The sequence below is a fragment of the Leptosomus discolor genome, chromosome 4 (genome assembly GCF_034619465.1).
Source record: "Leptosomus discolor isolate bLepDis1 chromosome 4, bLepDis1.hap2, whole genome shotgun sequence".
NCBI lineage: Eukaryota > Metazoa > Chordata > Aves > Leptosomiformes > Leptosomidae > Leptosomus > Leptosomus discolor.
Window position 1 is genome coordinate 53,602,343 of NC_141394.1, and position 27,824 is coordinate 53,630,166.

At 39.3% G+C, this 27,824-nt stretch overlaps 1 protein-coding gene across 1 annotated transcript; it reads left to right on the forward strand.

Moving 5' to 3' along the window:
- Window positions 1–1,528: 1,528 nt before the first annotated feature.
- On the forward strand, window positions 1,529–27,750 carry USP46 (ubiquitin specific peptidase 46). Its single transcript, XM_086464193.1, has 9 exons — window positions 1,529–1,609; window positions 12,698–12,778; window positions 13,583–13,796; window positions 16,005–16,234; window positions 19,604–19,680; window positions 25,184–25,267; window positions 25,564–25,761; window positions 26,576–26,654; window positions 27,649–27,750. The coding sequence occupies exons 1-9, from the start codon at window positions 1,529–1,531 to the stop codon at window positions 27,748–27,750; spliced, it is 1,146 nt and encodes a 381-aa protein (XP_086320319.1).
- Window positions 27,751–27,824: the final 74 nt, after the last annotated feature.

Here is a 27,824-nt window from a genome sequence, read left to right on the forward strand (position 1 = left end):
CGGCAGCCGCCTGGAGAGGAGGAGGAGGAGGAGGAGGAGGAGGAGGAGGAGGAGGAGGAGGAGGAGGAAGAGGAGGAGGAGGAGGAGGAGGAGGAGGAGGAAGAGGAGGAGGAGGAGGAAGGGAGAGATTAGCGCGGTGCCGGCTGGCGCAGAGGCGCGGCTGAGCGCTCCAGCAGGAGCCCGGGGCCCTGCGGAACGTGCGAGAGCCAGGGGCGGAAGGAGCGGAGATGCGGCTGCCCTCCCTGCGCCGCTGAAGCTCCCGGTCACTCGCCCGGAGGAGGGAGGGCAGGAAGGTCCGTCCTTCTCGCTGCTCTGCGGGCGCAAAGGGTGCCTGGGCAGTCCCCTCCTCTTGCTTTTATCCCAGCCCCGGAGCAGAAGCCGCCGCCGCCCCCTCTCCCTTCCTGCGCTCTTCCCACCATGAGCGGGGCTGTTTTCACCTTATAAAGATGGCGGTGTGGGATCGCTGCAACCTTTAGACTAATGACTGTCAGAAACATCGCCTCCATCTGTAATATGGTGAGTGCTGGCGGGCCGGCGCGCCGGCGGGGGCGGCACGGCAGCCCCTCCGGGGGGCAGGCCCTGCTGGGGCCTGCGGAGGGGCGGCTGGCGGGGGGGGGCTCCCCCCAGGGGCGCCAGGCAAAGGAAGCGACCGCATCCCTGCCCCCGGTGGTGGGGGAGCCGGGCAGGCTGCGCCGGGACGTGCCCGGGATGGAGCTGGCCGCCGGAGAGCGGCGGTGTCCCGAGGAGTTTCCCCGGAGCAGCCCGGGAGCGAGCCGGTGCGGGACGGAGATGCTGAGCCGGTGCGGGGCCCTCCGGAGCTGGGCTGGCCCCGGCCGATACGCGTTGCAGACGGAGCCGCAGCCCGCTCTTCCTCTTCCTGCCCTTTTTCCTGCCCTAATAATCCTGCGAAAGGACCTCAAAGTTGGGCTCTGAATCCACATTGGGTCAGTGACCCCATTTAACCCTCTCGGGCAGGCACCCCGTGGTCTCATGGGGCCAGGAGCTCCATGCTAGGTACCTGTTCTAGGAAGTCTTGGCTTCAGAGTTAACGTCAGGGGTTTGCTTGCACTGCATGCCGCTCAGAGAGGACTGCTGTTTGTTAAGTACTCTTGAATCATTTAGCTTTCTCTAAATCAGACTCGGCAATTAGGTAGGAATAAGGAAACATTAATATTTCTGTTTGTTACGTTCAGACTTTGCTACTTTCCTCCCCAGGAACAGTTGAAAGGACACTTTCTGCATTGTGCTTGGGTCTAGTTTTAATCCTAATGAACTTGGAGTACCTGATTTGGTTTAGATTTTTGAAACTTCTTGGTGGGGGAAGGGAGAGCTCAAACTTTGTCTGTCAAAAGTTTATTAAAGCAGTGAGGCAGTAATAAACTTGCCAAGGAAATGGCTGTGTGCTAAGCACCCCAGTACAAACAGAAGAGAAGCCTGTTTCTGCACATTTTGTTGTTTTAGTCTGTATTTCCCCCCATTATTTCCAGGTTCTTCAAGAGCAGCTACATGGAGTTGGCAGCTTCCCTCCATGTGGCGCCCCAGCATGCTTTGTGCTGGTGATGCCACACATACCATTCATCTGCCCTGGAGAATGGAGCCTATCTCTAGGGTAAGGCAACAGGCATGGCCCCAGAGGCCTGGCTCCTGCCAGGTCAACAGCACTGGTCTAGGGGAGGGAGAGCCTGCTCCTCTTCCAGTGTCCATGCTTCCACTTAAGTGGGCTTGCTCTTTTGTTTCCAACCAGATGCCCAGGGCATCCTATGCATAGTTCTGACTTAAGCCTCATTCCTCCCTGTGAAACACCTGCTCTGAAATGCAGAGAGGGAGGGTTGGATTTGTGGTTAAAAAAACTTAATACAAAATCCAGATTTGGTGTAAAATAATCTGAATGCTCACCTTTCTTATTTAAAAAGCTACAGTAAGTAGCTTTTTAAACTTTTCATTGTTCTTAAAATTTTCCGGTCCTGTGGGCCAGTGGGCCAGGGATACTGCAAAGAAAGGTTTAGGAAACTATACAGGACTCAGGTGAAAACCTGGACACACTTACTTTCCTTCTGAGGCAGGCTCCGGTTTTTATTGCTGATGAATGGTGTGATGCCCTGCAGACCACACAAGATAGCACTGCATGAAGGGGAGCTGGATACTCTTAGGTGGCTGTAAGGTTTTAACACTGGCATAAAGTAGTAGGAACTCCATGCTTTCTTTCATGTGCTTCAGACAGATGCACTTGTTACAGTATGCTTCTCCCAAAGACTAAACAGATTCGCAGCAAAACTGATGAGGTTGTTCTAATGGTGGTGTGCTGCTCGGCTGTCGCCGCCAGTATATCCTGCAAAAGTAGCATCTGAGAAATGGAGAGACTGAAGGATTAGAGCCTCAGGCAGAAGAGGCATACAAGGGCTCATAGTTCAAGGCAATTCTAGCTCATGGTACTAGTGCTGTAACACTAGTGAAGGTGAAGTTGGTTTAACGATAATGTTTTAAAGCTACATATTCCTTGGGGCTGTGTACTTAGCTTTTAGAGATGTTGCATTGTGCTGGCCACATTTAGTCTTTTCTGGATAACCCACAGGAACTGGAAGTTCTTTTAGGAAAAAAAGCTGAGATTTTCAGAAAACTACAGGAATTTGGGGCTGTAAAAGAACTGTAAATTTTTGGAAGTATTTGCAACACTGCATTATGGCTCCTCCAAAAATGTGTCCACTTAGATGAAATGGTGGACTTGAACTCAGTGGTCTGTAGGAGGAGCTATGCCAACCCTCCATAAGAATGGGACTTTGGAAGGTTAGAGATATATAAGAAAACCTCTTACCTGTATAAAACCTGAATATTTGCAGTGCTAGTTTGATTTAGGGCATCTGTAGAAATCTACCAAAGGTGTTAATTCCCAGACCTTGTTCCTGCACTATAGCATAGTGCTTGAAGAACTGAACTACTTAGAAATTGTGGACTAAGAAATAGCTGCATAATTCTTAGGTAATAAAATATATTTTGATGTATAATGCGGCATAATAGTATGTTTCTAAGTTTTTTAACCTGATCGAACACAGTAATGAAAAAAAAAGTTCTGTTCTTCTTTATCATTTTCCACTCCCATTCCACCTGAGAATATTCACAGTTGGTTTTTTTTTTGCTTTTGCAAAAAAAAAAAAAAAAGGATGATGCTGGGTTGATTTTCTTTGAGGGGTGGAGAGGGTGGATAGTGGGAGAGAGACAGAAGGAGGAATAGATCCTGAAATACTTGACCTTCTCTGAATGCAACATAGATTATATTTTCAATGGTAGTCCTTTCTTGACGAAGTTTGTTTGTGTTTGTGCAAGGACTTTGATGTCCTGAAGGGGAAAAGTGAATGAAATTTAGCTGAATGAATTAAGGTCAAGGGAACCTGGCTAGTCAGCATTTCAGGATGTACGTTTGCTATTTAATTGGCTGCCTGAGGTCTTGTATCTCAGGTTGCAATTTTGGCCCCCTGAAGATGGTAGAGACTCAGTCTTTTCCACAAAGGATCAGAACAAGTGGACTGAAGCAAGGAAGCCAGGGACAGTATTTAACTTGCTTGCAAAAGACATCTAGTTCTTTATAAACTTCTCACACGCTGAGGCAGACGCAGGAACTAACCAGAAGAAAAAACATTAGGTACAAACTTTCCACTTGGCTCATTTATTTGTAGTAACTATTTAATTGCACAACTTCTAGAATTAAACAAAATTCCTCTGTTGTCTTTTACCAGTTTTGCTCCCCTAGTTACAATAACAATAGCACTAGTTATTGTTCACTGATTTGGTTAATGAGACCAAAGAGCTACAACTTGTTCTGCTGGGGCAGAGGGAATGAAGGCAACTGTGCCTGAAGGAACCAGTGGGACTCTTTATGTGGGCACAGTGGCCACCCTCACTGAAAAGGGAGGTCTAGTCCCCAAGATGCTCCTCTTACCTACCTTTCAGACACTGGGAAAGTTCACCCACTCTGTCTGCGCACCAGGTTTGCCACAGAAGGAGGTCTACAATAGGCAGTTCGTCAGCTTTTATGTAGGACAGTTACGGTAGATGTGAAGAAGCTTAAGATACTCTGAAGAAACCCTGTTTGAGGGAATACCAGTGCCATGTAACCTCTGTAGACACAAACTAGGGATGTGCTTTTAGCCGCTAGGATGCTGTAATCCTCTTTGGTGTTGTTTCTGTGCCATAACCTGATGACTCAAGTACAAAAAGCTGATTCAAAGGTAGATAGGCATGCTGGCATTTTAAAATTGTTGCTTACTGGAATCCTCTGCAGTATGTTTCTCTGAGGATGAGCTTTTGGTACAGCCTTGAGTTCTGAGTTAAGCTCGTGCTGCAGCTGTGGCCTAGGGGATACTCCAGTTATGTGCAGTGAAGGACATCTAACCATTTCAGAATGTATTGACATATATTTTTACAGAGATGGCTACAAGCTCTGTGGACCATATTCATCCTAAATACCCTTTAGATTCTGCTGGGAATAGATATTAGCCCCCCTTTTCATAATTTTATAATAGTATTTCAAATAATCTGATCTGCACTTCAGAGTACTCTGTCGATTTAATAAATGGGACATTCTGAACACTTTCGGATCGCTTCTGTTGCAAGGTAATCATCTGAGATACTCACAGTTGCTCCTGGTGGTTGTTGTAAAGAAATCCTTTGGAAAAAAAGTTGTACTTCCTCAAATTAATTTTGGTTTTTATTAGTTGGGCTTTCATGTTGCCTGTTCTGCTTATAGTCTCTCTGAGTTTCATAACAATTGGTGTTTTTCTTCAGGAAAATATTCACACAGTTCACTAGGGTTTATGTGAATATCTGTGAATTTCAGCTTTCATTAAAAAAAAAAAAGTTTCTAACCATCCTAGAAACTCTTTGTAGAGAAAAACATAAAAACCTGTGTGCCTCTACATTCAGGAAGCAAATAAGAGTAACTGTTGGATTTTTCATTTGTTTGTTTGTTTTTTAATGTCATGATTTTAGAGACTTATTGCAGGATTTGTTTGAATATAGGGCACTGACAGAAGGAGGACTCAGACTACAAATATGGATTTGGAAGATGCTTAATATCAAAAAAATTACAATTATAATGCTGTAAAAATAGTCACATTCTGCTCTGTACAATAAGAGTATTATTGGATTACAGAATTGATCACTGTGACTTTCAACTGGATTTATTCAGTTGGACAACCTGCAGTGTATATTTCTTCATGTCTTTTACAACTTCTCATAAACAGAGATTAAGGCAGAATGAGATTGATAAAGGAAAATACATTTTTACATCTGGAAAAATTAGTTACAGGCAGTTCAAACTGTGATTTTAGAAGCGTAGTCTCAAGAGTGCACAGCTTCAGTATAACGTGTAAAAATACAGAGAAACTTGAAAGTATGGCTGACAAATGGGTATTGGACTAACAAGGAGAAAGTGTGCGTTCCATCAAAAGGTAAACGGAAGTCCACAAAAGATATTTTTTTTTATTGGATAGAGGAGGATATGCAATGTGAGAAACATTCGAATACATCTTTTCCAATGTATAACTAATGACTGAGGCTTGTATTGCATGAATACCTTTTTTATGGCTAGGGTTATCATGTACTTGTTAGTTGTTTAGAAGATAAGCACAACAGGACAGCTCATGAATACAATGTGTGGTTTCTTTCAGATGGATATAGTCTTTGGCTTCAAGATGCCAAATTAAGAGCAAACCAGTGGTTATGCTACATACCTTAATAAAGGAACCTCTTAATTACAGCTCAGCAAGGCTGAGTGATTGTGGAAGAGATGGGATTAAAAGCAGACTCTGGTCCCTGATTAACTGTGTGTTGTGGGCAAGTGCCTCACAGGAGATGAGGTTCTGAAGGATTTGAAGAGCCACAGTCTGTGGAGTATAAATAATGATCAGTCAGAGAAGCAGTCAGCCAAGTCTCTTCTGAGGATCTTCCTTTAACTTCAAGAAACTGTCCTTGTCTGGCTGTTTGGTACATACACTTATATACAGTTATTTGTGTTACGTGCTCTTAATACCACAGTATAATAGTTGTGCCTACTGTCCTAGGACAACAAAGTCTCCAACTGTCCACTGGAATTCTATTTGATAAACCTGTGTTTTGATATGTCTGTCAAAATTGAAGATTTCCAGTGATGGTGACTATATTATCTCTCTAGGCAGTCTATCCCCATGCTTCAGTGTCTTTATGACTAGAATGTTTCATGATGTCTTACCTGAATCTACGTTACTGTAATTTGAGCTCAGTACTTCTCATCGTGTCCAACCTTGAGATTGAAAACAGACTAGTTCCTTTTTGTAACAAAATACATACTTGAAAATATTGTCATGCCTTGCCTCAGCCTTTTCTGTCTTATGCAACACAACCCTGTTCAACCTCTTTTTACAGGTAATTTTTCTCTAGAGTTGAGTTTTTAATTTCTGTCCAGTTATCGTCATCTTTCTTGAAACCCAGCATTTAAACCTGGACTTAAGGTCCTGTCTGAAGTCTTACAGTGACAAGTTAAACAGGAAAGTTACTTTAAGAACTTTGTAGACCTGTGTCTGTAAGAATTTAATTATTTGTTGGTGTTGGTGTTTTTAGCTGATGCTTATTCATCTTATACTACACTATGGTCTCTAGACTTTTTTCCTCTTTTTTTTTTTAAGCACTACTACCTTGCTCAGCTGTTTCCCATTCTGCACATGTACAGGTGATTCTTTTCTTCATGTGCAGAATCTTGCACTTGTCTCAGCTGAATTTCTACACTTTTTAGAGCATTCCTCTAAAAAAAAAAATTGTCAAAAATTGACTCTCAAAAATAATTGTGAATTCTAAACCTGTCCTGCAACATAACTGCAGCCCTCATAACTCATGTTATATTGAGATTTAATGAAGATATTCTTTCTTCTGTCTCCAGGTTATCAAAGAATACTTCAGCTGGTGCAGCTGTGATGAAGTCTAGAAGGTGCCTTGCCTTTAGAATGCTCTGAGGCACCACGTATGCAGTCTGGGTGACCCAGACAAAAATGTTATTGAAGAAATTATAGTCTGTAAGCAAAACCTCAGTCTCTTTTTCACTTGTGAGGCCATCTTGAGGTTACGTGTTCTGAAGAAGGAAACTGGCCAAAAAAAAAATTGTTTTTGCTACTTGTTCCAGCAAAAGCCTGAGTGCCACTAATCCAAGAACAATTAAGCTGGGAATGGAGACAGACTCATGAGAGAATACTGAGTTGCAGTTTGGTAACGGTTGTCTAATCATGGAAACTTTAAAGGTCAATATTTTAAAAAAGTATTTATGGATTTAGATACTGAACTTGTAACACTTCACTAGAACCTCCCTTCCAGTACTTGGTTGCTTTGTGCTTTAGAAAAAAATGAATATTTAAGCTGTATAAGACTGAGCGCCTTAAACACTTTGTCCAAGATTTTAAGTGGTTCAGGATTTCAGGCCTCTCAATTTTTATCCGTTTCTTGGTAACCACACAGTAAAGAGCTGAAGTTGTTTATGGAGTATGTAATACTTAGGTCTGTGATTAAAGATAGTTTAGTGCATCCAGCAAAATACAAGTTAGACATCTCCTTTCAGGCTCTTATAATTTGCCTTATTGACCAGAAAACTCTTTGGAAAAAATACACAAAAATAATTTATTTAGATACATTGTCTTAAATCAACTTTCGTTCAAAAACATGAGTGCACAGTGGTTTTTCAATCAGTCGATATCCTGTTCCTGTTTACTATGATCCCCTATGTTTTTAATAGCATCCTCTCTTTCCTCATTTATCTTGTGGCAATAAAGACCTGAAATAGCTCTGCTGGAGGAACAATAAAACATTTCTTTGCAGAAAGAAAAAAAAAAAAACCTAATCTGGTTAAATTCAATCGTCTTGACATTTAGTATCTATGACTTTGGAAGGAGACTGGTTCAGCTATTCCGATTACTCACCATACCTCTCTGAAAGTTGAGGTTGTCACGGAGGATAGTCGAAGTCTAACACCGAGGACAGGTGATGTGTCACTTGAAAGCAGTTGCATATATACTGGATGGTATGATATTGCTTGCTCTTCTCTTACTCTTGTTTTCTTTGTATTGCTAAGTTTGGATTTTATTTATAGTTGCTTCCTCTCTTTTGAGTTATCCGTCACTGCCATTTGTTGGCCAGGAGGCCTTCCACATCCTTCTTTATCTTCTTTTTCCCTTCCCTCCCGTATGCTGTGCCTTCCAAAATTCTGAAACTCAGGCTGCCTACCCCAGAAGCCGTTTCTATTTTTATTCTAATTTCTCTTCTACCAGCCCAGACGTCACCCTTAGTTTGTCTTAAGTCTTCGGTTTCTCCCTTCAGGAAACAACTCTATTTCTAGCACATTGCTCTCACTTTTCCTGAATGCTAAGAAAAAAAAATCTAGTTCACAGCTGTATATGCTTTGAAGCCCTTCGTCATGGACTAGCCATCTTCCTTCATTGATCTCTTGCACTTTATATATTGTTAAAATTTCTGTTTTCACGATTATTTTTTTATGTGTTTTTTCTTATATTTTTTAGATTTTCTTGTGAACAAGATATTTCTTGTTATTTCTTATTTTGTATTTTATTATTTGATGGTTGTATATACTGTGTTTCTGTTTATTTGGCAATAGCTATTTAACAGGTTTTCCATATGAAATGGCCTAATTTGTTTACTGCATTCTTTTTCTTTAAATTAAGCACTTGCTTATTTCTAGAAAGTTAGTGCCATCTTTTATATCTTTACCACAGTAGAAAGTCTAGTCTGATTCGCTGTTTTCTGTTTGCAGCATCTTTCATATTGGCTCTATTCCATTTCTCATCCTCTGTAGAATAATTGTATTTAGCTTATTTTGCTACATCTGATTTAATGATCTAATCTGATGTCTTCCCCCGCCCTCCCTACACTATTATTTTGTTTGCATGCTAAAGCGCGAAGGAACAGGAAGGCTTTTTACTTAACCTGTTTCGTGTGATGTAAAGCATAAATCAAACTCTTAGCAACATTATCAGAAATTTCAGCTGAAAGGAAAACTGTCAAACTTACCTATTGGAAGGCCTAGAGCAAAATAACAAGAGGAAAAAATATAGGTCATATGGCCAGAATGTTTTTGGAGCGATGCTGTGGTAGAAATCTTGACTTAGGCTGAATTGATCCATGCTTGGCTATGTCTCCAACTGTATGTCTTTGCCATTTTATAAGGGCTGAATACTGATTGTTGTATTAAGTGGTAAAACTTCAGAGAAATCAAGGTTCACCAACACCACAGAATACATAGTAGCAGTTTCCACATTGACCTAGTTCTCATTCTCATAAGGTCTGGCCACCACAGTCACTTTGCTGAGTTTCCTTCCTTAGTGTATTCTTTTAAGAAGGAGCCACTCTCCTTTATTGTCTCTGTACCCTGATATGAACTTATTTAACAGTCCCAGGTCCCAGTTCATTGACTTATGTCGTCTCTCCTCATTTCAGGCTCTGTGGCCGCACTGACACTCTTGCTGGTTTTTATGAAACTACAGTAGATTCAGCTGAAGCTCAGGACCATTTATAAAACTATAGAGAATGGATTGCATTCAAATGTTTGAGCAGGTTTTCACTGCAGAAGTGACCAAAATTACTTGCTGGGAGTGGGAACAAGCATAACCATGCTTAAAACAATGTGAAATAGTCATGGTTGATTTTTGATGTAGATTAACGTCTATAGGCTAACCTGTTTTCTATATTTGATATGGTTGATTTAAACTGAGTTTTGAATCATCTTTAACACATCTCTAACAACCTATTTTTCCAGTTTAAACCTGGCTTGGGTGTACAGTTTCTGGTATACTTTGATTAGAAAGATTTCCAGTCATTTCTTCTGCAATCATGTCAACTGCTTCTTGAGGAGACTTCCTATGCAAAATATGTAATATGTATGCAACATAGCATGGTTTGAGTTTACTAAATAGTCTGTCTACAGACTCCATGTAAGAAATATATCCTTCTTTGAAGTATTAGGTTTCTGTGCTTCTTGCCTGTTTGCCTACACTTCTTTTTCTATTAATTTAACAATATCTTTTTGGAGACCTTAAAATAAACCAAACTGAAATTGCCCTTGATATAAGAAGGCACAACTCCTAATGAAGTCCATGAGAGTTACGTCATCTTATCTAAAGACTGAATTTAGCCTCTCTGTTTTATTGTGAAACTGGCACACAGTGCTTCATTTGGCATTTGCAACGGCCAAGGCCTGGTTTTGGCGAGGTAAAGCTCAATGACGAGCTGTTACTAAGCGTATGTTGTTTCAACAGCACTTTGGGAATTTCCATGGAATGTGGTTCTCATATGAAGATCAGTTAGTGCACATCATGGATTTGTTCGGTTTTCAGTGATCATTTTGTTTGGTAAATTCTGATTCTTGCTCTTTTTCACAATATTTACAAGACAATTTAAATGCTAGAAAGGATTTGTCAAACCGTCTTGCACCTTCTGAAGTAAGAAACCCTGGCCCTGAAGGAAAGGCAAATGAGTAATGTAGGAGCAACTAGTTAGCAGAGCACTTGCATTCTATTTGTCTAGCAGCATACACTAACCTGTAGTTCATGAAAGAGTAGGAGGTTACTTTTTAGAGATACTATTTTCCATGAATTCTAGAGGGAGAATTTTTTCTCAGTGAGGAAAATGCTTCCTGCAAAATGGGAAAAACACCCATTTAATTCTGATGTTAGGGAACTTGATTTGAGTGCTAAAAGTGTAATTGAAGAAAACCTTGGCTTTGATCTGAATGCTGTACAATGAGTATTAATATGAAGATGATTTTCTTCAGAAGCTGCATTATCTTCTGTAGTCATGTTTTTCACTTGTCAGACAAGGTTTTGAGGGTAACAGCAGCTGTTTGCTTCACCGTTAATATCAGACAGACAAACGTCTATCAATATCCTCCCTTTTGCTGAATCTGTGCATCTTTGGCAAGGTTGACTTTCCAAGCAAAGAAACTAGTCTTCAAACAGAACTTCCATAATTATCACGCTGTCATCTCCGTTGAAAGGTAGCAAATAATTATTTTGTATAGATCATTCCTTTTTCCAAGTTTCTCACTGAGGCTTAGCAGAGGCTGGTGAGGACATACAATGTATCCCTTAAGCTTTACATGGAGCCTTGTGCAGATGAAGTACTTCAGTACTTCAGTCTCTAAGGGAATGTCTGGGAAATCACATATGCTTGGTTTGAGCAAGGAGCTATGTGCATGCGAGAGAAAGGGAGAGACTGGAAAGAGATCTGATAAGGGCATGTGAAATACAAAATCTTTGGAGCTTTTCCGGAAGCTGCAAACTTGAAGGAACTGTTTTACTTTCAAGTCTTGCAAATTTTCGAAGAGCACCTGTACTGTTTCACACCACTGATTTTGTTGACTAAAATAGTCTTCTTTTGATGAGTTGACATGAAATACTAAACTAATATAGCAAGCAATGGTGATGGTAGGTGCAGTAAAGAAACACAAACCAGGCTTTGGGGAGAAGATGGGGGATACCAGAATTATTGAATTTGGTTACCAGTAACTTTGAAAATTTTAGCTGATGAAGTCTCTGAGCAAATGGTTTGCTGAACAAACCTCAGGAACACAGGAAATTTCAGAAATTTTCAGATGTTCTGTGTGTTGGCATGTTCACAGGGGCATTTTACATGAAAGTCAACCAACTGTGCTGTTCTTGTGTGATGGAAATTTGAAGGCATAATATATTAATGCTTCACACCGCAGAGCATACTCAGTAAGGAAATAAAGGTATGATGTTGGTAAAGCAATTATGCAGCTTAAAAATTGACTAATTAATAGGTCTTAAATAAATGTATGTAGGGAATACTTATCCAGATACAGTGTCTTTTGTGAGGTCCTACAGCAACCTGTATGCTTATAGAGTGGGTAGGAGTAATGACATTTGATTTGGCAGCAATCTAGCTTGCTTGGTTGCTTGTTAATCTAAGCTTGTTTAAAAATGAGCTTTTTAATATAGCAAACCTACAGGTAGCGTACAAAATTAGTGGTTGTACTTCACAGACCAGTAGTAGTGATAGCAACTTTGCTGTTGGAGTGAAGATAGAGCTGAACATAACTTGCCACGCTGAGGCAGTGACTAAGAGATGTAACTGTACTTGGGCTTATGCACCCCTTGATGTTAGATAGGACAGAATGGCAGATATATTACACTTGCCTTTAATGCTTGTGATGTTGTTACTAGAACAGTGCCATACTTGGGTGCCAGTATAGAGCCCAAGTATTGTTAAAGGCTGGTGATGAATTAGAAGGGATTCAAAGGAGTTTCATGACGCTTAAAAAACGTGCCTTACAACTAGAAGTGGTTTATCCAAGATAACTTTAAGGGTTTTGCTTAAGATCAACAAGTATCTTTATGAGGCAAGAGGGTAATGTGATCCAGCTCTTAACGTACACAGTAAAAATAAGGGGGAGGTGAGTGTGGGGAGAACCACTGTTGTTGTGACCTGTTAACTTCTAATCAGCCATTACTAGAGTGTCCAGGTCAGGCCAGCTCCACTACCTAAAACTACAAATATTTTTATTGGCTCATGTGACTGTCATGCTTGCCCATTAGTAAGACAGTGTTAGCTTGGATAATTGTGGCTGAAAGGAAAACATGAGGTTGATGCTGTCCATAACTTTGTTTTAGAATCTTAATATTCTAAATAATTTCTTCCCTCCTTTCTATAGGGCACCAATGCCTCTGCTCTGGAAAAAGACATTGGCCCAGAGCAGTTTCCAATCAATGAACACTACTTTGGATTGGTCAATGTAAGTACCGTTTTCAGTAGGCAAACCATATAAAGAACTATGGCTTTGATGTTACTTGAAGTTTGGTTTCTTCTTCTTTTTTTTTTTTTTTTTTTTTTTTTCCCTCCCCCAATCCTGCTCGAAGGTAGGGTTTTCTTTTTTGAAAAAGTGTTTCTCACGTTCCACTTTTAGGCAAAGTGGGTTGCAAAACTGTATCAAATGTTTGAGGATAGTTTCACGTGCCCCCAGAGAAAACAGTTTACTGTTCTGTGAATGTTTCCAGGGATTAGAACTTACACAATAACGTTAAAAGTCTGTTTTAGCTATGAAATGTGAGGGAGAAAGTGATGGAAGTACGTACAAGCTTAGCTAGAGCAGTCTGCATTGGGGACTCTCTTAGGAGGAGCTCTTTTTATCTGACTAAGGAGAGAATGAGTGAGAAGGGTGTTCAATGACTTGTTTATTCCCATATAAATAAAACAGATAGAGTAATTCTTTCCATTAAAAACGTAGTCATTCTGCTACTGAGCAGTAAGATAGAGCCCAGGAAGAGTATGTTAATATATGGAAAAAAGCTTTATGAGATCCACTACAGTAAATACATATCTTGCAAGTGGAAACTTTTACTTTGTATCCTGCTTAATTTAGAACACTATAGGTTTTTTCTGTGAAGTATCAGGGGTGGATGTGGAATTATATTCCTACAGCAGCTGTGTGGCAAAATGTCTGGTACGTGACAGGGGCACAGAAGGCAGAAGCTGAATGAAGCAACTAGTTTTATTGCAATGCACAAGGATTAATATTGTTTTTAATTTTACATGGCAGTTTGGGAACACCTGCTACTGTAACTCCGTGCTGCAGGCATTGTATTTTTGCCGGCCGTTTCGGGAAAATGTATTATCATACAAGGCCCAACAGAAAAAGAAGGAAAATCTCTTGACTTGCCTGGCAGATCTTTTCCACAGTATTGCTACTCAGAAGAAGAAAGTTGGAGTTATTCCACCAAAGAAGTTCATATCAAGGTTACGAAAAGAGAACGGTAAGTGTAAAACTGGAATCCTCTTAGACATTTATACATTGATCAGGAAAAGTATAAATAAATATTGGGCAATGTGGTCATATTAATCAGATGTTCAGGTTAGATTTGTAAATTGCTTTTAATACTTTTTGGGGGTTAGACATTAATATTTTACTATCTGTGTACATGATATTATGCTTGAAATAACCGTACCAGGTTTCATAAGTTCCCAGAGGGTGCATGAATTAATGATGTTTTCACAGCATGGTGGGACAGACCACACTGTACAGTGAGCTAGGGCTGGGAATAGGGTGACTCTCTCTGTAATTTTTTAATCACTTTTTTGTGGAGTATGGCAGAGAGAAACATTGAGGGCAGTTGGCAGTATAGAAACTATGTGACTTAGGAGTGCTACAGGCATCACTAGTCCAAAACACCCTGGAGGACAGGTAACTGTATGTGTGCGGGGGTGTTCAGTGGACAACACGTCAGCTGCTGCTCTTGTTCTTAGAAGTAGTGGGCACAATCTTACTTTGTGAAGCATTAAGCCCTTTTTGAGCATTAGGTTGGCAACAGCATATGCCTAATCTTAAAGCAGTTCTGTCTAAGGGGTATGAGGAACATCTTGAAATAAAGGAGCCTGCAACACAGCTCCATTTTGGTCTGGATTCATACCAATGTGGGTGGTATGCTTAGGAACAGGGGAGCTTTGAATGAAGAGGCAAAATACGAGTCAAACACCTGGAAGAAATTGCTTCCTGGTGACAGCATATGAATGGGCAGACTGTTCATTCCAGAGCAAGCATTTGAAAGTGTGACAAAGTTAGCTTTAGCTCTGAGTCATCTGGTGATAAATGCCCCCACACTGTTGGGGATCACTTTTAGGGACTGGATCTTATGTTTTCAGCTTTTTTAAATTAAGGGCAGACTCAGTGTGTATTAACCTTCTTATGTGCCCAGGCTAGACACTGCAAAGCTGAAGGATCTGTGCAATATTTTCTGAGGAAATCCATGTGAGCTTTTTCAGGAGCAGGGGTATAAAAATACACATTTCTTGGGAATACAGATTCTTTTTTCTTCACTGTGGTGAGCATGTTAAGACTTCAATGGAGAAGTCTGTACTAAATCACCTCTGAGATATTCTCCCCTCCTCCTGCAAACATTTCTTATTGACAAGAACAAGTCTCTGCTCATCAGACTTGTGTGTGAAAAATGAACCTTGTGAGATGATGGTATTATTACTGTTTGTGGTGGGTTAACCTTGTCTGGCTGCCAGGTGCCCACCAAGGCTGTCTCTCACTCCCCTCTTCAGCAGGGCATGGAGAGAAAATAAGATGAAAAAAACTTGTGCGTTGAGATGAAGGCAGTTTAATAAAAAAAAGCAAAGGCCACATGCAGAAGCAAAGCAGAACCAAATGAAATTTATTCTCTACCTCCCATCAGCAGGTTATTTCCAGTTACTCCCTGGGAAGCAGGGCCTCAGTAGGGGGAGTTGCTTCGGAAGACAAACGTCTTAATAATGCGTGCTCCTTCCCTCCTCCTTTCTCTTAGCTTTTATTGCTGGACATGAGGTCACATGGCATGGAATATCCCTTTGGTCAGTTTGTGTCAGCTATCCCAGCTGTGTCCCCTCCCAGCCTCTTGCCTACCCCTAGCCTACCAGCCTTTGGCAGGGGAGAGGTGTTGGACAGACAACCCTGATGCCGTGTGAGCCCTGCTCAGCAATAACCAGAAGACTGGTGCGTTATCAACACCATTCTAGTCACACGTAGAAAGCACAGCCAGACACAGTACACTAGTATATATCAGCATCTAATGTCTTCAGTCTTCCCAGCCATGAGTCTTACTGTCCAAACTGCAACGTTCCTAAGTGTCTGAGGGACTTGGAATATACGGGTGGGAGTCAGTGATGCCTAAAGTTAGGCATCTAGTCTAAGGAATTAATTTAGGCTGCATCACCCTTTTGCTTTCTTCGTTGACTGTAGCAGGAGCCTACACAAACAACTCCAAAGAAAAGCATAATCTTTCAGACAGCTAAAGTTCAGTGAGATGAAGCTTTTCCCCAAAGTAGCTTCAGTGAAGCCAGCGTGACGTGCTCTTTGGCATGATTCTAAATACTTTGTGAGCAAGTGCAAGTACGTGTATTTGGAAATAAAAAATTAATTTAGTTTGCTTTTTTGAAGGAAAGGATATACTCAGCTTTAGAAATCTTGACTCTCTTCTTCACAGATCTCTTTGACAACTACATGCAGCAGGATGCACATGAGTTTTTAAATTACCTGCTCAACACCATCGCAGACATTTTGCAGGAGGAGAAGAAACAGGAAAAGCAAAATGGGAAACTGAAAAATGGCAACATGAATGAAGCTGAAGAGAACAATAAACAAGAACTCACCTGGGTGCATGAGATTTTTCAGGGAACACTGACTAACGAAACTAGATGTTTGAACTGTGAAACCGTAAGCATTGAGACAGATTGTTGTTGTTGTTGTTGTTGTTGCCCATTAATAGATAGATACATTTTATATATAAAAATATATGAATCTTTTCAGACATCTGAGAATTGTGGATATTCCTGTAGACTTTACTTCTTGAAGTGAGTATATTCTTTTCTAAAAACTTATTTTTGTAAGCATTACTTGGCTAACTTATGCCAAGTCTTGCTGTCCTAATACATATCTCTACAGTTAAAATCCTTGCTAGTTAATCAATACCCTTCCTTATTACTGTGACTTTGGGAGAAGATATTCACATAATTATTCCATCAATAAGAGAAATGTTAAGATTAATTTTTGTTAATTCAATCCTAAGAATGTGACTGGCATACAGAGGGTTTGCTGTTAACAAACCTTATGTTTTCTTTTATCTCCCTAATGTTTTCTAGAGGGTGCTGTCAGTTTGAAGTCTCTATGTTTGAAGTATGAGTAAAAATTAATTTTAGTTAGGAAACCCGATTGCAAGTCTTCTATTGATTTCTGTGTTTTTCAATCACATGCTCCTACTTAAAGGACAAAGAAATAATTTTTGAAAAAGTGTTTCTCTCTGTGAGGTTGCTAAGTGAAAGAGTAACACAGGCAGGCAAAAAAAGTGTTTTGGGGAGAACAGTGACACTGACTTTCCAGAAAGGTTGGAATTAACCTCACCTAATCTTTGCTTTGTAAAAGGTAGGTGTCAAGGATGAACTAGTTTTCTCAGCTCATTCTGTAGATGATGGAAATTGCAAAGGAGCTCTTGCAGGAAGCTCTCCATCTGTCTCTAGACTGTTTCATGAAACAAAAAGTTTTTAGGAGTATCAGGTATTCTGCTCTGTACAGCTTGCCTGGCTCCATGATATGACTGAACTGCTGCAATTGTTGGTGCAGCAATGCTGTGAACTGGGCCGGCAAACTGATCTGGCCTAAGTATAGTGTGTTTTGAACTCAGACCAGTACTGCTACCAAAGACTTCCTCTAAAGAAAATGCAACTTTAGATTACCTGCATTAGGAGGGGAGAAGGTGCCCAGAGAACGTGTCTTCAGATAGCAAGCTGAGGTTAAATACTCATTTTAAACAGCTGAAGTTAGGTGAGATAAACCCTATCTGGGTCCTACCAGATGTGTAAAAGAACGCATTCTGATGTTTCTAATCATAAAGTGTGTCTCTGTACTCCAAGAAAATATGATTTCTCCAGGGATTTGGGTCAGAGATCAGGGAAAAAAGAGTTACAGTGATAGTCAACATGAAAAAAGAAGTTGGACCAAGTTTGGAACAAGCTTGAATGAGTGAAAACATGAGAGAGATATTGAAAATTAGTTTTAATCTATTCAATTATGAAAACCCAAGTAACTTGACAGCAAGTTAAAATAAGTGAAAGGGTAGATTTATTTTTTAACTGACAAGCTTCTTTAAACAGTTGTGGCCTAATTCTAAATTAATAACCAGTGTTTACTTAGTAATTCAAAGTGACCGATCTTTATGGAAAAAATAGTGCTAAGGAAGGCTGTCTATAGCTTCCTGTGAATGCAGAAATACTGTCTACTACTCAGGATAAATTTCCAGTTTGTTTTTCTTGTATTATTGTATCTTGAAATATTTGGGAAATAGCAGAATAGATTAAAAGATACTCCTTTGCTAAAATATTCATATGTAGTGCATGAAGAATCGTTCAGATTCCAGCAGTTCTTATTCTCACTTACAAAGAGCTCCGTTTGAATCTGGTTTTCCAGCTACCTTTAGTTTTGGCCTATATTGTTCTAGCTCCAACTAGCTCATCGTCCCCTTTCAGTAAATATTTGATGTGCTGAAATCAATAACAAAATTCCTAGCTTCTTTGTGGTATTCAGATGAAACACTACACTTGCCAAAGTCTTTTCCAAGTATTTAACCTCTTTCTTGATATGCATTGTGTCTGACAGAACTCTAGTTCCAGCCTTAGAGACACAATGTTCTCTGAAGCTTTGTTGCTCTGTCTTTATAATTCTAGCTGTATGTTTATACTGCAGTTGATTGCTGCCAGTTTTGTGGTTTCCTGTCCTCTGTGGGTCGAATCATGTCTCAGGGAGGATTTTTATTTGAAGAGCTGCTGTTCATTTTAATTCAGTGCGCATTAGGCCTCTGTATGTCTTTGATAATGTCAACATTCATCCTGCTAAAGGTGTTTCTCTGGATTCAGGACTGATATGGGCTGCATTCACCATGTTTATAGGATCCTTGATGTAATGCAAAGATGTGCTGAAAGTAGTACGTAACTTTCACATCCGTGGAATTACAGAAATCTGAGTACAAGGGACTTGCGTCAGAGCCATGGATTCAACCCCTCACTGAAGTTCTTGATTTGAACTTCACTATCCTATCATCTGATTTAGTTTTTCTAAGGAAATGCAGTCATAGGAGGCAAAATACGGAGTGTCCTTGCAGTAGTTTATAAACAGAATTGGATGTTATGAATATGACTAAATTAATGTGCAGTAAGTAGTTCTGCAGTCTTTTTAACTCAGTTGAAGTGTTACAATTATCCGTTTGGATAATTTTTTTTCTACGTTACTTCATCTTCAAGTTTAAACACTCTAAGTGAAAAACCATTTTCAAAGCAAAAATCAAAGTCTGTCATTCTGAAAATGTTTGAGGTTACTTTTTTAAATAAAAGTTCTTTATTAGAATTTTTCTCCTCTTGTTCAGTCTAAAAAAATTGACAATAATGAAATGTTTTTGCAAAATGTTATCACTTTGCCATTTTTACCTTTAATCTTCTAAATTTTTAATCAAAATTATTGACCAGGAACAACATTCAATGGGGAAATCCAGCTGTGTCAACCAGAAATATAAAGCCAGCCTTTTGAATGCTCACTGGAGAGAAGACATAACATTGTCAAATATGATATTTCTTGACAGATGCTAATTTGCAAAATACCTTCATTGCATCCTCAACAGTGGAAATAATTATGTAGAGCATAAACTGTGTTTATATAGTGTAATATATTATATAAAGGTTAAATAAAATTCCAGCAAAATAAAAAACTAGGCTGTGTTGCATAACAAGGGAACATACGTAATGCACCAGTCTCCCTTTAATGAACAGTAGACTGCGGTCACTGGCCCATGGTTGGTGGGCTTGGATAAGTGGAACAGACAGATGTTAAATTATATGAAAGCTGGTTTGGTAGAATTACTAATAAATATAGTCACACCAAACTAGAAAAAAATTTAAAAGCATTGAAATGAAATATTTTCGCCTAATTTTTTTCTGCAGGAAATGCTCTATCTTTAGCATTTGCACATAGATGTAAACAGCATTTAGCTATATGGTGTTTTACTAAGTCTCTGTTTTACATGTATATTTTTTGCAACAGGTTAGTAGCAAAGATGAAGATTTTCTTGACCTTTCTGTTGATGTGGAGCAGAACACATCAATTACACACTGTTTAAGGTAAATGAATGCATCTCTTTGGCAGACAGTTCTGTCCAACTTTGATAAATTTTCTAAGTCTAGTAGGTACAGAAAAGAGAAGTAGAATAACACTGGGTTTTGAGCTTTTTTTCTAAGCAGAGAGAAAAGACTGTAACTGGATGTTTCCTCTAATGACAAAACATACATTAATGTATTTTGTTTTACGCACTTTCTCTTTCAACGTATGTGTTTGAAAGAGAAAAAAATCATCTCTTGGGTAAAATAATTGATTGCCTTGTCATCTGGAAGAATTGCTGCAGAATAGTAATTGGCTTCAAAGGGATTTAAGTGTGCTTATCTTTAAGCTTCTACTCAAGTGCTTTGTTGATTAGGACTTATGTGCATTTTAAAAGTTAAGTGTGTGCTTTGCAGAATGAGTGCTGCAGTCCCTAGAGGGCAAAAGATTTCAAAAGTCTACTTTTCTGCCATATAAGTTTCTTATTTTGTGACTCATCCTAAAATTACATGGAGAAATCTTTTATTCTAAGTTTCAGTTCTGCTCCTAGTACACTATTAAACAAGTACTTCAGCGATCAAAATCATTTTCAGACTTGCGTGGATGATTATTCTTAGAGATTTAAAATATCTGGAGTTTTGGCACTGACACAATAAACCAATACCTAGATTTAAGACAATATGTTGCTGCTCTAAGGTAATGATTATCAGTTGGTCAAATTACTCTTTCAAGCTCCAAAATTGCTACCAAATTTGAAATGGCATTTAACAGCTATTGTGGAATGCCTAGGAAGTATTGCCTGGCAGCTCACCCCAAGCTGAGAGTTACAGAAAGAGAAAGCATATGGGGTACTAACCATTTCATGAGTCAGAAAGCAGTGATTTCTCTGTGGATACCACAACTGTAGTAAGTAACTTCTGTTGCATTTTAAAGTGCTAGCTCAAATTCTGCTTGGTCTCCTATAGGATACTGTAGCAGTCCTTAGCCCTCAAGTGGTCCACGCTGCAGTAACTAGCCTAATTTTAAAAGGTGAGCAAGCTGAAGAGCACATTTGGAAAGGAATGCATTATTTTCTTTTTTTCCCCCGCCGTGGTCTCTGTTCGTGGTTACCGATAATTGAATCAGTATCGGTACTGCAGGCTTGTGTTTGCAAACTTTTAAGTTCTTCACTGTAGCCACTACTTTGAACTTGGTTTTGTCAGCATTACTTACCTTTTCCTATGGTGTTCAAAGTCAATTTGTAATCACACTGACATGCAAGGAGGCTGAAGTGTGCATCTTCTGAGGTCCTTTCTAACCTGAGATGTGACTTGGTTCTATGATACATAATTACTGGAGACTGAGCACTGACTTTTCCTTACAGCTTAGTCTGATGAACTTGTTAGAAACTGCTGCTGTACATAAGGTACCATCTATCCTTCAAATTTCTCCATTTTTTTATTGGATTTCTTAGTTGTTAAGCTTCCTTGAATCATTTTGTTTGGAAAGGCAGTTTTACGCAAATGCACAGGGTACTTCGCTAAAAGTGCCAATAACCTTTCTACTACTGAACAGCCAGTGGCTGTACCTTATCTGCAGTGCTGCAACTAAGAGGTGAATGGTGGAGTTGAAAGGGGCCCCAAGAGGTTAGCCCTATCTCCACCTCAGACAAGGTCCTTGCCCAAGCTGTTGCAAAAGATCTTTCAGCAGTAGTAGCTCGATTGCCTATCCCAGTCCTTCCTGTTCTTACCACTAACAAGTTTTTCCCGCTGTGTAATGTGAATCTTCCTCGTTTCAGCTGAAGCCCATTTCTACTTGCCCTGTGTACTCTGGACATAAACCAGGGGTTGCTCCCCTTCCTCTTAGCAGCAGCCTTTTACACACAGGAAGAATGTAATCACTTTCTTTTTAAGATAAATGGCCTAAGGTCATTCAGCCTTTCCTTTACAGGCTATCTTCTCTAGATCTCTTCTGATATTCATTACTCTTCTTCTGCCTTCTCTTCAATTGAACCTCTCTCTTGAACTCAGTCTTTCTTGAAGTGCAGTTGCCTAAAATTAAGCACAGTATTCCAGCAGAGCACTACACAGTCCTGAGAAGAACGGATGCCCAAAATTTTGTTTGTATATCCCAGTATAGTATCTGCCTTGCATTTTGAAGTCCACCTGTTGTTCCTTTTGGAAATAAAGGGAAGCAAAATCCCATTTTTTCTTTTCTTGAGGTGTCAGGTACAGGTTGCTATTGAAAGATTATATGGGAAGAGAGTCATTACCTATCATCTATTCTGATTGTCTTTTACACTAGCAGCATGTCTACCTCTGTTTAGAAAACATACATTCAGCTAGAGTATGGATTTCCTGTCATTGCTCTATGGTATTATGCATTATTAAACAAAGTGTGGGTGCTTTTGTGGTTTCTGTTGATAGGAATGGCCAAGTTATTACTCTTTTTGGAAACTTTGTTGTTTCCTTTTTTTTGCTGTGTCTTTACAGCTTTAAGTGACACTGCATCAAAGAGGTAAATCAAAGAAAAACTGTGCAAGATAACATTTAAATAGAATTAATTTCTTTGCCACTACAGATGAATGTTCTTTTTAGTTATTTCTGTAGCTTTTCAGATTGAGAAAGTCCTCATGTGCATGAGAGGTCCAAAGAACACAAGCCTTTGGCATAGTCTTAACTCCACAGGGTAGACAGTTGGGTCTGAAGCAATAGAAGTCTAATAAAAGATATAGTACATATCCATTATTTTCATTTCCACAAGGAGTTGCAAAGTTTACCAGTCCATTTCATCCTGACTTTCAAGTAGTTCGCTTGTGCTTTTTTATTCTGCTAAGAATTCTCTCATCTCTTAAAACAGAAAATTCATGTTATTTATATGTATAAAAAACTGAAAGCAGCTTTCACACTGTAGCATAGAGGCTGTAGAGAGACAGACTGTGGAAGCACACTAGGTCAATGATAAATAAGTATCTCTTGAGCAGGTGTATTTAAAAAATTCCTTTGTCCTGTTAAAATTCCACATAAACAGAATGTAGATTGGCCTGTTAATGGAACAGGAAAGACAGAATTGTCTTGAAACTAGCTCTCCAGCTATAGAGAAAAGTTCCTCAAGCCTGTAGTTCTTGTACATGCAGATTTTGCGTGAACTCCAGTCAATGATATGTCCTTTTTAACTGTTTAACACCTATTAGAAGTGCCACGCTGAAAATTCTCAATTGATGAAACAGCTACTGAAGTTGCAGTTGTAAAGGGCAACTAATTCTCGCCTGCATCTCTCGCTTCTCCCAAGGAAAGGGTTATTGCTTATAAATATGCCACTAGTTTTGTTCCTGTTACAGGAAAGGGAATTAATGTGTGCTGAATGAGTGAATTAGTAGTGCCTCTAAATTCCATGGCTGTGCCTCACCTGCTTTGGTAGAAGTGGGTATCAGCCTCTCAGGTGAAAGTAGAAGACAAAGGAACAAAAGAACAAATGCTAAAGGACATGTAAGGGAATATCCCTCAGCTTATCAAGTGTTTGCATATTTCTCTGGCTTTCACAGATGTAATTCCCATAGCAGTCAACTTATCATCTAAAATGTTAAATATTATTGATTTCAGAATAATTAATGTTTTAAAAGGAACTCAGAAACTTGCATAGTTTAACTTACTTTCGTGGGATGCTTGGCATAGAACAAACAGATATCTATCAAATTTCTACCATCTGTATGTGTTTATGGTAGAAATATATTATTTCCTTTGCTTCGCTGGGAAGTAGGAAGGAAACTAATAAATTCCACAAATTTGTTGGGTTTTTTTTTTTTTAATTGAGACTTTAGGCTTCGAAAATAAACATCAGACTCACTCCTTAACAGAAGACCTAAAACTTACACAAGTACATTCTACTGAATCTTGCAGCATTATGTTCACCACACACATAACCCGTCTCTAAAATCTTTTCTAAAGTTTCATCTCTTCACTTATGATTCCCTGAAACATTACCGTGTTTTTCAGGGGAATTGGCTGAATTCGGTTAATTTTGTCTTTAAATTGAAATGTGACATCAGATATTCAAGATGAATGTTTACAACTGAAGCCAATCCTTTCCAGTGATCATGCTTTATTTATCTTTTAGATAAAAGATTATACTTATGATCAAAGTGTTGTTGCAACTTATCTTTTAAGAAATGTCCTAAATTTCAGTTCTTTCTGATCAAATTGTTTAAGACCATATAAAGAAAAAAACTAGTAAAAGCATTCTCAGTTAATATAAGTACTATTCAGTCATACGAAGTGCCTCTCTGTCATTCTCTGTCAAACTTAACTTAAAATTTGGAAATGGAAAATTCTCCCCTTTTCTGAAGTTATATAAAGGACTTCTAATACCTATGCCCTGGCAATCTCTCTCTATATATATACTCTTCAGCTCTCCCTTCTACCTCCGTGGTGATGGTGCCAGGAAGAAATAATCATCCAGAATCCTCCCTTTGCCTTGTAAGACGATCCTGGTGCTGCCTACTGTAAGAGCAGGCTGAACTTGTAGACAGTGCAGCTTCAGCCTCTATACATGTGAAGTGCAGTGGTAGAATGGAGTTTATTGGGTCTGAATGGATCTGAATTTGTCTGGAGTTCAAAAGTCTATTAGCTACAATGTAGGTGCAATCAACAGGACAGTTCTGTACTTCAGATATATCAATTTAAGGCCCAAAGTCACAAGAAAACCTGTGTGCTTAAAGTGGAAGATAGGTGCTTATGTCTGCATTTACAGTTCTCAAAACACCTGCTCAGCTGCAATGTGACAAAAGGTGACAAAAAATTGCTGTCATTTTTTTTACAGTTAAGTTTTTTAGGTACCTAACATTCCGCTCCAAAGCATACAGCACTGTGACTTCTGACAAATCTTTTCTCTGAACTGAGAGACACTATCAAACCAGCCTTCCTTTGCCTCTCACTTCAAAAGCTCAATCCAGAAACATTTCCAAGTGTATTTACTCAATCAGAATTTACAAGATATTTATTCTAGCTAACACTTTCCTTTTTAGACAACAAGAAGGTATAGTAAATAACTTCTGGATGACAGTTCAAGAAAGTTAGAGGATGCAGAAAACTGAGTTAAATTTATTTCTTCTGTGTAAGAGGATTCAAACCTATCTTACAGAAGAACACCATAAAATGTGAGCTATTTGGGTATGACAGAAGTGCACTTGAAGCTGTTCCATTCTGCAAATAATTTAAAAAGGGACTGGATGGACTGAGCGACTAAACTCAACTTTAGGCAGCACTTTGACATGTACGAGACCAGGATATAAGTCCCATTTTGAGATATCTGACCCTCCATCTGTATTGTATGGAGGGCCTCAGCTCCTAATAGAGGGCTATCATAGCAGTCAGGTACCTTAAGTCTGTTTGCAAACCCCAATACAGTTGCTTTAGATTTTTTTAGAAAATTGAACTCAGTGGAGAGAGGATTTCATCCTGCGTGTCTTTTTAGGGTTCCAGTTCACCAGCCTAAGTGGGGCAAAAGTGTTCAGATCCTTTAAGAACTGTTAATTGTATTTATTTACAGAGACTTCAGTAACACAGAGACATTATGTAGTGAACAGAAATACTACTGTGAGACTTGCTGCAGTAAACAAGAGGCACAGAAAAGGTAAGCGAAGAGCAGGCTATTTCACCATGTCCCTCCTGGGCTCTGACAGACATCCTCCTTGATATTTATTGTGTTTAGATACCTAGAAGCCTTACATCCGACAACATTCTTTGTGTGGGCCAGAGAACCTACAGACAGATTCAAAGCTATTACATGTGTTAGTCTAGAAGCTACTTCTAGTTGACTACAGTTACTTAGAAAGCCCTTTTATAGTGCAAACGTTTACTCATTAAGGGAAGACGGAATGGCTTTGAACTGATCAGGTCTTTATCATACGCATTCTAATGGTTTCACAGGATGAGAGTGAAAAAACTGCCAATGATTCTTGCCTTACACCTCAAGAGATTCAAGTATATGGAGCAATTGCACAGGTATACTAAGCTGTCTTATCGTGTAGTATTTCCTCTGGAGTTACGTCTCTTCAACACATCTGGTGATGCTGTCAACTTAGATCGGATGTATGACTTGGTAGCTGTTGTTGTTCACTGTGGCAGGTAAGATGCTCTCATGAATGTCTTGAGCTATTGCCAGATGTTTACCAAGGGCAGAGGCATGCCTGACAAAATGTGGGGAGGGTGGGAGGGAGGACACAAACCCTGCTGCTGCACCAACTTGCCTGTGTCTTGGCCTGAACCTTTTAGGCACCCTCCCTCATAGGAAACCTGTACTTGTTTAAAAAAATAATGTCTCAGGCCTCCAAAAGTCACAAGATTGACTTAAATTAACAGCTGTCTCCTCCCTCATCAGCCCGCTTAGAGAGCTTGGGAGCCAGGACTCTGTGAGGGCCAGATGCTGCTAGCATGTTGGCCTTACAACAGATCACCTTGGTCTCCTGTCAAGGCAATGAAAATGATAGCTTTAATAAAGATTCTCACATATGGGTTATTGTCAAATATGAAACAAAGAGAAAAATCCTTGGGGCTCTAGGAATACAACTTGTTTTCCCACTTCTCGAAGACTGTATGTAACGAAATATTCACGGTTGATGCCAAACAATTTTCCCTCTTAATTTTAATTCATAATGGTTTTTAAAATATTTGCAATAGTTGATGCCTGCCACAAGCAAATTGTTAAACGTTCTATAGGTTAATTTGCAAGTGGTTGTGACACAGATGAAAACAGCACATTTCGCTTTCAATTGATGAAGTCAGTAAAAAAGTGAAAGGAGCAAATGTCTACCACCAGGGGTATGTTCTTCATAACATATAGTTAATTCAATCTGCTTGCTTATAGAAATGTGACTTACCAAAATGGACTCAATAGTATCTTCTAATATTTGGGTGTTTGTGTTTTTGTTTTGTTTTCTAGTGGACCGAATCGGGGGCATTATATTACTATTGTGAAAAGTCATGGATTTTGGCTCTTGTTTGATGATGACATTGTAGAGGTCAGTATGCTGAAGGTCATGAGCACTTTTGTGTTTATGTTCTTCTCTATTCGGGGTTCAAATTCTGATCCAGATCTGGGTATAGATTATTAGTCTGAAAGCCACAGTTTGGTTGTAATGTGACATTTAGCTCAACTCTGTTAGGAAGTGAGATTGCAAACAAAGTTATTAATCCTATAGTTCTTACTCTGTGAATGTCAGAGGGAGTTGTTTTATTTCAGAGCAACATCAAATGTTTTTAAAACCAGACTTCAAGGGTTTAATTTGCAATGATCTGTATCTAATAAAATCAATTTAATTTATTAAAACCTGAAATATCCATGAACAACATTGCAGTCCTTGGCAATATCACTTGGCAAAGTTGGACTGGGTAGAGCTAGCATTGCTGTAGAATTTTAATTTTTGAACAATTACAAAGTTATGAGAAAGTCTAGATTCTGTAGTTGATCTGGGTTTGTCTGAATGTAAATTAGAGCAAGATCTGGCCCACAGCTATTACAGATTCTGTGTAAGCATTCTGCAATTCATTCCTAAGCAAACTCTTTATGTCGTTGTGGCGCCTTGGCAAAACGGAGAACTTGAGTCTGATTTCCCAGGAGTAAATCTGATGGAGGAAAGTAAGCACTGGGACATTGGATGGGGCATATCTTGAAGAGGGTTTCTGGAAATTTCAGAAAGCTGGGGTCACATGGTCACATTTATGTGTTTTAACGGTGTTCGCTACCGCATTCCAAGGAGTCTCTCTGTTTTTGGAAAAAGCCTAATTTGGTTAGGTTCACTAAGACAAACATTCCTGTTGACTTCCATGAGTGAGACCAGCAGGGCTTAGCCCCTGAACATTACCCTTTCAGCGCTTAAATTGCAAACAGAATTTGCTAGTTGCTACCCTGAAACAAATAATTGAATTTGTCTTTTGTGTTTATACAGTCATTTAAGCTGTATTTGGTATTTCTTTTATCTAACAGCACATTAAAAATTTTTATTTATTTTGCAGAAAATAGATGCTCAAGCTATTGAAGAATTCTATGGTCTGACCTCTGATATATCAAAAAATTCGGAGTCTGGCTATATTTTATTCTATCAGTCAAGAGAGTGACTTGGCAAACTGACAATTGCGCACAAAGATGCTGCACGCAAAAGAAGGTGATGGCCCCCCTTAACTGACTTTTA